At 50.8% G+C, this 11,232-nt stretch overlaps 1 protein-coding gene across 2 annotated transcripts in view; it reads right to left on the bottom strand.

Moving 5' to 3' along the window:
• Window positions 1-8,552: 8,552 nt before the first annotated feature.
• The window catches only part of GPAA1 (glycosylphosphatidylinositol anchor attachment 1), a 3,616-nt gene continuing 936 nt past the window's right edge, over window positions 8,553-11,232 (bottom strand). The window contains exons 4-12 of one of the 2 annotated variants that reach the window (XM_028487334.2): window positions 10,835-10,982; window positions 10,653-10,754; window positions 10,370-10,566; window positions 10,102-10,292; window positions 9,852-10,005; window positions 9,596-9,691; window positions 9,266-9,456; window positions 9,014-9,184; window positions 8,553-8,864 (exon numbers count right to left, since the gene is read on the bottom strand). In XM_028487334.2, coding sequence (XP_028343135.1) covers window positions 8,621-8,864; window positions 9,014-9,184; window positions 9,266-9,456; window positions 9,596-9,691; window positions 9,852-10,005; window positions 10,102-10,292; window positions 10,370-10,566; window positions 10,653-10,754; window positions 10,835-10,982 — 1,494 coding nt within the window. In that variant the 3' untranslated portion in view covers window positions 8,553-8,620. Of the gene's footprint in view, window positions 8,865-9,013; window positions 9,185-9,265; window positions 9,457-9,595; window positions 9,692-9,851; window positions 10,006-10,101; window positions 10,299-10,369; window positions 10,567-10,652; window positions 10,755-10,834; window positions 10,983-11,232 lie in introns of both variants that reach the window. The other variant, XM_024117505.3, reaches the window with a different exon arrangement.

Raw genomic sequence — 11,232 nt, 5'->3', positions numbered from 1 at the left:
ATTATAAACAGGATCCAAATGGCAATTATGGAGTTGAAATGTACAATAATGAAATTGAAAATTTTTACTTATGGGGTTCTACTGCAGATTTGAGCAGGTAGAAGAAAGAATTAGCAAACTTGAAGTTAGGTCAGTTGAGATTGTCTGGTCTGCAAAACAGGAAAAAAAAATAGAGAGACAGAAAAATTAACAGAGCCTCTGAGACCTGGGGGACACCATTAAGCATACCAACCTATACATAATTCTCAGGAGCAGAGGAGAAAGAGGGGCAAAAAGAATATTTGAAGAAATTGTGACTGAAAACTTTCCAAATTTGATGAAAAACATGGATCTACACATCCAGGAAGTTAAAAAACTCCAAGCAGGATGAAGTAAAAGAGGTCCACACCTGTACACATTATACATTGTTGAAAAGAAAAGAAAAGGAATCTTGAAAGCAACAAGAGAGAAGTGACTCATCACATATAAGTGGTCCTCAATAAAATTAACAGAAGATTTCATACCAGAAACCATGGAGGCCAGAAAGCAGTGGTATGACATATTCCAAGTGCTGAAAGAATAAACTTGCCAACCAAGAATTCTATATCTGGCAAAATCATCTCTCAAAACAAGGGGGCAGGGACTTCCTTGGTGGCGCAGTGGTTAAGAATCTGCCTGCCAATCCAGGGGACATGGGTTCAAGCCCTGGTCCAGGAAGATCTCACTTGCCACGGGGCAACTAAGCCCATGCGCCACAACTAAGGTCTCACAAGCTCTGTGGTGAGGCCAAAAAAAAAAAAAAAATCTATGGGTATAGACACAGAATATATGAGGTGGAATATGTGGCAATAAATAAAGAAGGGGGAAACAGCTATACAGGAGCAACATCTTTTAATACAGTTTAAATTAATGCAATGTTAATCTAAATCAGATTGTTACAAATTAAGATGTCAGTTGTAATCCCAAAGGTCACCACTAAGAAAATAACTCAAAAAATATAGTCAAAGAAATAAAGGAATTAAAGTTGTACACTGGAAAATAACACACACACACACACACACACACAAAGACAATAATGAAGAAATTGGGGACAAAAAAGACATAGGACACATAGAGAGCAAATATCAAGATAGCAGATATAAATTGTACTGTATCATTAATTACATTAAATGTAAATGGATTAAAGTCTCCAGTTAAAAGGCAGAGATTGGCACAGTGGATTTTTCTTTATAAAGTCATGATCCAACTATATAATGCCTATAAGAAACACACTTTATATTCAAAGACACAAATAGAAAGTAAAACTTGGAAAAAAGGACACCACACCAACAGGAACCAAAACAGAGCTGGGGGGGCTATACTAATAACAGACAATATAAACTTTAAGACAAATGTTTATATTAGAGTTAAAGAAAGACATTTTATAATGAAAAAAGGATCAATTCATCCAGAAGAAATGACAGCTATAAAGATATATTTGCCTAACAGAGCCCCAAACTACATGAAGCAAAACTGGACAGAACTGAAAGGAGAAATAGAAAATTTAACATAACAGTTGGAGACTTCAGTACCCCACTTTCAGCAATGGATAGAACAGCTAGACAGAATATCAGCAGGGAAAGAGAAGACTTGAACAACACAATAAGCCAACTAGACGTAACGGGCAGCAATGAAACACTCCAACAACAGAAGAGTACATATTCTTCCCAAGCGCACATGGAATATTCTTCAGGATAGATAATATGTTAGTCAATAAAACAAGTCTCAATAAATTTAAGAATAGTAAAAGCATATAAAGTATGTTTCCTGAGTACAACAGAATGAAATTAGAAATCAATAACAGAAGGAGAGTAGGGAAATTCACAAGTATGTGAAAATTAAATGACATACTCCTAAATAAACAATTAGTCAAAGAAGAAATAACAGGGAGGGACTTCCCTGGTGGCTCAGTGGTTTAGAATCTGCCTGCCAATGCAGAGGACATGGGTTCGATCCCTGGCCCAGAAAGATCCTACATGCTGCAGAGCAACTAAGCCCGTGAGCCACAACTACTGAGCCTGCGCTCTAGAGCCCGTGGGTCACAACTACCGAAGCCCATGCACCTAGAGCCTGTGCTCTGCAACAAGAAAAGCCAAGCAATGAGAAGCTGCACACCACAATGAAGAGTAGCCCCTGCTCACAACAACTAGAGAAAAGCCCGTGTGCAGCAACGAAGACCCAACACGGCCAAAAATAAAAATTAAATTAAAAAAAAAGAAATCACAGGGAAAATTAAAAAATACTCTGGGTGAGATGAATAAAAACAAAAACACAACATACTAAAACTTAGCACCATCAAGAGAGCTGCTAAGAGGGAAATTTAGAGCTTTAAATTACTGTATTAAAAAAATAATAAGATCTTAAATAAATAACCTAACATTCTAACTTTAAAAACTACAAAAGGTAGACGATCTAAACCCAAAGTAAGCAGAAGGAAGGAAATAATAAAGATTAGAGCAGAAACAATTGAAACAGAGAATAGAAAAACAACAGAGAAAATAAACTAAAAGTTGATTCTTTAAAAAGCTCAACAAAAATGACGCACCTGTAGCTTGACTCACTAACATAAAAAGAGAAGACTCAAATTGCTAAAATTAGAAATGAAAAAAGTGACATTACTACCAACCTTACTGAAATAAAAATGATTATAAGGGAACACCATAAATAATTTTGCCCCCAAATTAGATGACCTATGTGAAATGGCCAGATTCCTAGAAAGATACAAACTGCCAAAACTGACTCAAGAAGAAGTAGAAAATCTAAATAGACCGATAACAAGTAAAGAAACTGAACTAGTAATTAAATAACAACAACAACAACAACAACAAAAACTTCCCAGAAAGAAAAGCCCAGGATGAGATGGCTTCACTGGTGAATTCTACCAAAATTAAGGAAGACTTAACTCCAATACTTCACAAAGTCTTCCAAAAAATAGAAGATGAGGGAATACTTCCCAACTCATTATTTGAGATCAGTATTACCCTGACACTAAAACTAGACAAAATATCATAAGAAAGAAAGCTACAGGCCAATATCCTATATGAATATAGATACAAAAATCCTCAACGAAATATTAGCAAACTCAACCCAATGCTTGAAAAATGCAGTACATCTTTTTCCCAGTGGGATTTATCTCAGTAATGTAAATATAAATCAATGTAAACATCAATCAATGTATAAAAAAAACACTCAATATAACACATAATAGTAATAAAGGGAAAAGGACCACATTTGATCGTTACAATAGGCACAGAAAAAGCTTTTGAAAAACAAAGCCAACACATTTGCATGATAAAAACCTCAAAAAAACAGGAATACAGGGCAACGTCCTCAACCTGATAAAGGACATCTATGAAAACCTCATGGCTAATATACTCAATGGTGCAAGACTGAAAGCTTTCCTAGTAAGATTAGAAGGAAGAGAAGGATGTTGGTTCCTGCCACTTCTATTCAGCATTATATAGGAGGGTCTATCCAGGGCGATTAGGCAGGCATATAAAATAAAAAGCATCTAAATTTGAAAGGAAGAAATGAAATTATATTTGCAGATAACATGAATTACATACAATTGACCCATGAACAACATGGGTTTGAACTGCGCAGGTCCACTTATACTCAGATTTTTTTGCTAAGTACACACTACATTACTACACCATTTGTAGTTGGTTGAATCTGAGGATTCGAAACTGCAGATACGGAGGGCTGACTGTAGAGTTATACAGGTGGATTTTCAACTTTGCAGAGGGTCGGCGCCCCTAACCCCTGCATTGTTCAAGGGTCAACTGTGAAATCCTAAGGAACACACAAACTATTGATATTAGAGGTAATGGATGAGTTCATCAAGTCTGACTGAAGATCAATATACAGAAATCAGTTGTGTTTCTATACACCAGCAATGAACAAACTGAAAATGAAATTAAGAAACGAATTATATTTACAATAGCATCAAAAAATTAAATACTTAGGGGACTTCCCTGGTGGCGCAGTGGTTAAGAATCCGCCTGCCAATGCAGGGGACACGGGTTCGATCCCTGGTCTGGGAAGATCCCACACGCCGCGGAGCAACTAAGCCCGCAAGCCGCAACTACTGAGCCCGCGTACCACAACTACTATTTCACACAGCTGACCCTCGAACAACGCAGGGGTTAGGGGCGCCCGACCTTCTGCAAAGTTGAAAATCCACCTATAATTCTACAGTCAGCCCTCTGTATCTGCAGTTCCGCGTGCCGCAACTACTGAACCCCGTGCGCCTAGAGCCCGTGCTCCACAACAAGAGAAGCCACCGCAATGTGCAGCCCACGCACCACAACGGAGTAGCCCCCGCTCGCTGCAACTAGAGAAAGCCTGAGTGCAGCAACGAAGACCCAATGCAGCCAAAAATAAATTAAAAGAAAAAATTAAATACTTAAGAATAAATTTAACAACTTTTGTACACTGAAAATTATAAAACATTACTGAAAGAAATTAAAGAAGGCCTAAATAAATGTAAGGACATCATGTGTTCACAGGTTGGAAGTCTTGATATTGCTAACATGTTAATACTTCCCATACTGAGTAGAGTGATGAAATCTTGCACCCGCTCCTCTGTCTTGCCTGGGACACAAATGATCCCTTTGTCCAGTATATCCTGCCCATTAGTCACTTAGTAGCCATCTGGGTTATCAGATCAACTGTGGAGGCATCACAGTGTCTGTGTTCAAGTAAGTGACCCTTTTATTTTATTTGTTTTTTCACATCTTTATTGGAGTATAATTGCTTTACAATGTTGTGTTAGTTTCTGCTGTATAACAAAGTGAATCAGCTCTATGCACACATATATCCCCATATCCCCTCCCTCTTGCATCTCCCTCCCACCCTCCCTATCCCCCCCCAGGTGGCCACACAGCACGGAGCTGATCTCCCTGTGCAATGCGGCTGCTTCCCACTAGCTAGCTGTTTTACATTTAGTGACCCTTATTTTACTTAAGAATGGCTTCAAAGTGCAAGAGTAGTGATGCTTGCGATTCAGGTAAACCAAAGAGAAGCTTTTAAGTGAGATGAAGTGCTTCCTTTAAGCGAAAAGGTGAAAGTCCTCAACTTAATAAGGAAAGGAAAAAAATTGTATGCTGAGGTTGCCAAGATCTGCGCTAAGAACCAATCTTCTATCCGTGAAACTGTGAAGGAAAAAGAAATTCGTGCTAGTTTTGCTGAGGCACCTCAAAAACTGCAAAAGTTATGGCCGCAGTGCATGATAAGAATTTGGTTAAGATGGAAAAAGCGTTAAGTTTGTGGGTGGAAGACACGAACAGATAGGATTCAGTACTATCCAGGGTTTCAGGCATCCCCTGGGAGTCTTGGAACACAAGCCCCGAAGGTAAGGGGTGCTACTGTACTGCATGAATCCACTCATATGAAAGTCCAGATTCGGCAAATCTACAGCGGCAGAAAGTAGGTTAACGGTGCCAGAGGCTGGAAGGGGAGGGGGAAGTGGGGTACAGGGTTCCTTCTGGGGGGCAATAAAAATGTTCTGAAGAACAAGGCAGTTGGCCAGGCAGGCCTTGGAGACCAAGGTAAGGAGGTTTGATTTTATCCTGGAGGCGACAGGCATCCCCTGAAGAGAGACAAGGTGACCGCAGGTCCAGGATTGGGTGAGGGCACCAGGGGAGGAGATGCACGCGGGGTGGGAGGTGTTCAGGTTGGGAAGAGATGACTTAAAGGTGACCATGGCACATCCAGGAGGCGGAGGTGACAGGACGTGGCCTCAGGACAGAGGCCTAGAGGAAAGACAGGATCTGAGTGCAGGCATGAGGGCAGCTGGAGCCTGCGGGGGCGGCTTACAGAGAAAGGCCCCCAGGGCAGCCCTGGATCCCCACCTTGAAGCCCCAGGTGGAATGGGGTGACTTGGCAAAGGGTCTGATAGAAGCACAGAGGAAACCTGGGACAGCAGGAGGACGTCTGCAGAGGGTCTGGTCGTGAGGAAGCTGCTGGGTGTCCTGAGGTGGGTCCTGCCTGGCTCAGGACCTCTCCAGTCTTGCACCCTAACCTCCCGGGCCCTCACCCCATATCATAAGACAGGAGCCCCTGTGGAAGCCAAAAGGTCTGCCCCCTGGGCTTCCTTCTGGACCTCCACAAGGGCTCCCTCTGATTCTTTCCTTCTTTCATTCAAGAAATACGTATGAATATTCCACCACGTCCCTGGCTCTGTGCTGGAAAAGAGGCAGGAAGAAAGACGAAGCCTGTGCCACAGAGCCGCTCTTCTGGGGCATGGGAGGCAAGCGACCAAGACCAAGGAATGAGCACTTACTACCAACACAATAGACACACACACTTCTAGATGCAGCCGGCTGCTCACCGCCTGAGAGCCCCATGTGAGCTGGGCTCAGCGATAGTCCCTCTTGCACGAACTAGACTGAGGTGTCAGAAAACTCCAATAACAACGCCTTAAACACAGTAGAAGTTTGTTTCTTTCTTGCAAATGAAGCCCAGTTTAGCAACCCTGGGCGACGGCTAACCCCAGTTTAGCAAGGGCTTTGGAGGGTCAGGGAGCCCCTCCTCATCTCCACCCCCAGCCTGGGCTGGAGCTCAGGTCCCAGATGGGCTTCCGGTCCCACGTGGCCCCGGGCAGAAGAGAGAAGCGGCTCAGAGGGCCATCCTCTGTTTGAAGTCTCCGCATGGAATTCACCTGTGAAGCTCCGGCTCAGGTCCTGTGGGCACAGCGGTCACACGACCCCACCTAGCTGCACAGAGTCTGGCGGTGTGCCCGCGCTCACGTCAAAAGTAGGGCGCCGTGACTAAGAAGGGACATGGGGGCCAGCAGCAAGCACCTTCAGAGTGAAGCCAGCGGGGCCTTATGCTCATCCCCTGTACGTCTCATCTGTATCTTTACAGCCTGACGTTTTCTTTCGCTTTAAAATGTATTGCACGAGCGACTTCAATGAAAATCAGAGCAGAAGCTCTGCTTCCCCAACATATCAGCTTCAGAACTCCCATGGCTCCCCTCCAGCTCTTGTGTACGGGTAAGCTCAAAACAACTGATGATCGGATAGCTTTTGTCCCCGCTTGCATGTTTCATGATGTAAGGTATTTTCATGATTTGCGTTTTAAGTGGCTGCCTAAGTCCAGTTAAAAATGACTGACTGGCGCCAAAATGCAGGTAAAACGTGTGCAAGGAAAAAAAAAATGTGTGGAAGAGATTTTTGTATTAGACGCCAGTCCACAAAGACAGAGACAACAGGAGACCACAGCAGAGCAGAGATCTCTCTGCGCCTTGGAAGACGGGAAGCCCACAGACAGGCGGTGCCTGCCTTATCAGGGGAGATTTCCGAGAGAGGCCAGTCTGGAGGCACTTCTGGGGGTGCAGGGTGTGGGGCTCCAAGTCCTCCTCTAGCCTCAAAATGACTAGAAGACAAGCAGACCAAAGACAGGCTGCTAGTCCCAGTGGGCCTCCAGCACCCTTGCCCCACCCCATCCCTAACACTCTGGACACAGATCACATGTGCCCTTCAGCAGTGAGAAGCCCCAAAGTGAACCCCTCCACGTGCTGCCCCCCACTGTGGAGTCAGGGACCCCCCAGCTGTTGAGGGGAGCCCCCCAGGAAGATAAGCCCCACCACAGAGGTGGGCCTGGGCGGGGGCCGGGGGCGAAGCTTCCCCGCTGAGACTTTCCAGGCCACCCCATCCCGGGATGCGGTCCCGAAGGAAGGGAGGCTGGTCCTGAGCTGATGCTCCAGGCAGTGCATCCCTGTCTCCCTTCCAACTCTGAGGCCTGTAGGAGGTGGTACCGGTCTCGCTGCCATGGGGCGCTGGCAGGGGCACCTTGGCCCTCCGGTGAGGTCTCTTAGCCTCATGTGGCCATGGCGTCACCAGGGGGCTACACTTTGCTTTTCTCCCCTCCCGAATGGACACTGGACACCCCAGTCCCTTTCAGGGGTCTTGGTACAACCAGTGACCTCTCTGTGTACCAGCCCATCAGTGCCCCCCGCCAACCCCCGGTGCTCAGGTGGTCCCTGTTCCGTGGCCTGTCTGCTCTGGGTGGTGCTGGGTGGGCCCCCGGCCTGGGCTGGTTGGGCCCCCAGGAAGCCGGGCCAGGGGCTCCTCTTACTCCATCCCAAGGCCACACAAGGTTCTGGCCTTGGCTGGGGCGCCGTTCTCCTCCTCTGGAGGGAGCCCGCTCCAGCTCCTTCGACCTCTTAGCTCCAGCGCTGAAGACTGTGCTGTGTGGTCTCTGGGTGTCTCAGCTCCTGTGAGGCCTCCCAGCCCTGCCTGTCGTGTTTCCTCCTGCACAGCACTGGGCCATGATGCGCACAGACCTCCAAGGCTGGGAGAGCGCACTTGGGGCTGCGGCCAGGTCTGCCTGTGCCACTTCCACACCCCAAGCATCCACCCAAGGACCTCTTCCCAAGGCTGATGCAGCTGGGGCCCTCCCTCCTGCCATCAGTAAGTGGACCAGAAAGGCTGAGCAGGGTGTCTAATCCTGCAGGCAGAGCCTCTTGCTATAGCAGGCCCCGGGGCCCCACGTACACGGCAGACAGAGTGACCGGAGCCCGAGGGGCAGCTAAACAGAACTGTTTATTTCCCAGGAAAGCAAGAACATGGGACGTGTGGGGGATCCCCGCCTGCCTTCCTCACTTCCAAAAGAGCACATTCCAGAAGAGCAGCCAGCAGGGGTAGAGGCCCAGCGCCAGCAGCGGGAAGAGCAGGGCGCCATAGGTGTGGTGTTCCAGCATGCCCTGAGCCAGCGCCGCCAGGAAGAGCCGCCAGCCCTCGGCCAGGGAGAGCGGTGCCTCCTGCAGCTGCTGCCACAAGAACAGGCCGCCCAGGAGCGTAGCTGCTGGGCTTGTGAGCACCAGCAGGGCAGCGCAGAGCGGCCTGTGTGGAGAAGCGAGGTCAAGGGCAGCTCTGCCGTGTGGGGGGAGGAGGAGTAACGCGTGAGGGGGAGTCTGTGGTGAGGGGCAGAGGCCCTGGAGGTGGGGGGCACGTCACGGCGGGCTTTGTGGTGGGGACGGACCGGCACATACCGGGGCCCGGAGGGCTTGGTGAGTGCAGCGCCGGGCACCATGGTGGCAGCCAGCAGAAAGCCCAGGGAGAAGTTGGTGAGGGTGATGCAGGCCAGCTGTAGTGCCAGGTAGATCAGGGCCACCAGCTTCAGCGCCATCCAGCTCCTGTCCGGGGCCTCTGTGCTCAGCACCCTGCAAGGCAAGGGGCTCAGGGGCAGCCGCCTGCGTGTCCAGGGCGCACCCTGCCCGCGCCCAGCCAGCCCAGCTCCTCACCAGCGGGTGCTGTGTGGAAGGGCCAGGCCAGCCGCATAGACGGCCAGCAGCGTCAGCACCACGGCCTCGGCCTCAGCCACGGGGAAGTGCTCAGCGGCCACGTGTTGACCCAGCACTGGGAGGACGTAGAGGGCCAGGCCCACAGCCTGGGAGATCAGCAAGGGCGCCACGAGCGAGGCCAGCCCCACGCGCTGCAGGGCACACGGGCACTTGGAGACGGATCCGGGCCCGGGGAGCCCCAAGGATCCTCACCGTCCCCCCGCCAGCTGAGACCGAGCGGCAGCAGTAACCCCACCCGGGACCCCAAGAGCAGGAGTGGGGGGCCATCACCTGTGTCGCAGGGCGGGCAGGGCTGGACCCAGAGGTCCCCCCAGCCTCCTCAGGGCCCACTCCAGCCTCGTGCAGCCGCATCCACAGTTCCAGAGCGTGGATGAGTCAAGGACCCTGACGAGGGCTGTGACGGGCTCTGCCCGGTGGGGGACCCAGGGCTCGCTCCCACTCCCCCGCCCCACTTTGGAGAGCTCCCCCAAGCCTAGAGCGGGGGGCCGGAGGCTGGCCACAACGGACAGCAGGAAGCAGAGGATATCTTGAGACCGAGGACCAGGAGCAAAAAGCCGGCGGCGGGCATGTAGAGGCCGATGGAGACGAAGCGGGAGAGCGCGGGGAGCAGGTAGAAGAAGAAAGACTGGTGCAGGCGCTCCAGGAGGTGGTTGAGTTTGCGGAACATGCCCTCCAGAGCCCTGCCGGGCACGGGCTGGGGTCACGGCTGGCCAGACACCCCGGGGCACCCATGACCCCACCCCGAGTATGCAAAGGGGAGACCAGAAGGCACTTACTTGCCTACTGCCACCAAGTCGTACTTGTACTGGCGGAAGCTGTTGACGCCACGGAGAGTTAGAGCCTCCGCGCGGTAGCGCAGGAAGAGGCCGTGGGCGCCGTGGGGGCGGCCAGAGGCCTGCCGCAGAAGCATGAGTAGCAGCGTCTGCGCAGCCCGCAGCGGCCCACCCGCTGGCGTCCGGTCCTGGGGCTGCAGCTTAGAGAGTTTGAGACAGGTCAGATAAACCCTGCCCACAGGCCCTGTGCTCCCCAGGCAGGCGGCCCTACCTTGCCCTGCAGCGTGCACAGGAGCCCCCCTTTCTGGCAGAAGGTCTGGAAGAGGTTGAGCAGGTCCAGGTTGGGCAGCTGTCCGTTGAGCCCCTCCACAGCCACGTCGAGGCTAGTGACCACGTCACTGCTCAGCTCCAGGGCCACGGCTGCCTGGATGGCCCCAGCCCGGCCCTGCAGAGGGGATGACTGCATACCTGTAGAAGCAGGCGAATGAGCTGCCACTAAGGGGCTGGTGAGGACGGTGGCCCTGTGGGGGCCAGGGCAGGGCAAGAACACTCACCAGTGACATTGACGTCGTGGTAGGCTTCAAGCCAAGCCTCAGAGCCCAGGAGGTCGTGTTCTGTCACCAGGAAGATGATGTCTTTGGCCCAGTAAATCTGCCCTAAAGACCAAAAGCAGGGTCAGCAGGGCCTGAGGCGGTGGCCAAACCCTCCCCTGCCAGCAGTAGCCCCTGAGCCTCACCCCGGAAGTGGGCAGCAAGTGCCAGCATCAGCCCCACAGCCTGGTTGTTGGTAGACTCAGGGCCACAGGGCACGGTGAGCACCAGGGACTCAGTGCTGGCAGCGCGCGGTGCCCGAAGGATGCCGTACACGTTGATGCCCGACACCATCTGCATGCAGTATTAGGGAAGCCTCAGCACGGCCCCACTCTAGATGGCTGAAACCCCTCCCCTTTAGCTCTAGAGTGCCCACCAGTGACTTCTCCGGCCCCAAGACATCCCCCACCCCGCTCCCAACGAGCTCCCTGGCCCCAAGGCCACCCCCTCAAGGTGCTTTTTGGTCGCAGGCACAGCCCCCCCCCCCCCCCCCCCCCCCCCCCCCCCCCCCCCCCCCCCCCCCCACCCGCCCCCCCCGCCAGCC

The sequence above is a fragment of the Physeter macrocephalus genome, unplaced genomic scaffold (genome assembly GCF_002837175.3).
Source record: "Physeter macrocephalus isolate SW-GA unplaced genomic scaffold, ASM283717v5 random_1260, whole genome shotgun sequence".
Classification (NCBI taxonomy): domain Eukaryota; kingdom Metazoa; phylum Chordata; class Mammalia; order Artiodactyla; family Physeteridae; genus Physeter; species Physeter macrocephalus.
This window is presented reverse-complemented; position numbering and strand designations above follow the sequence as displayed.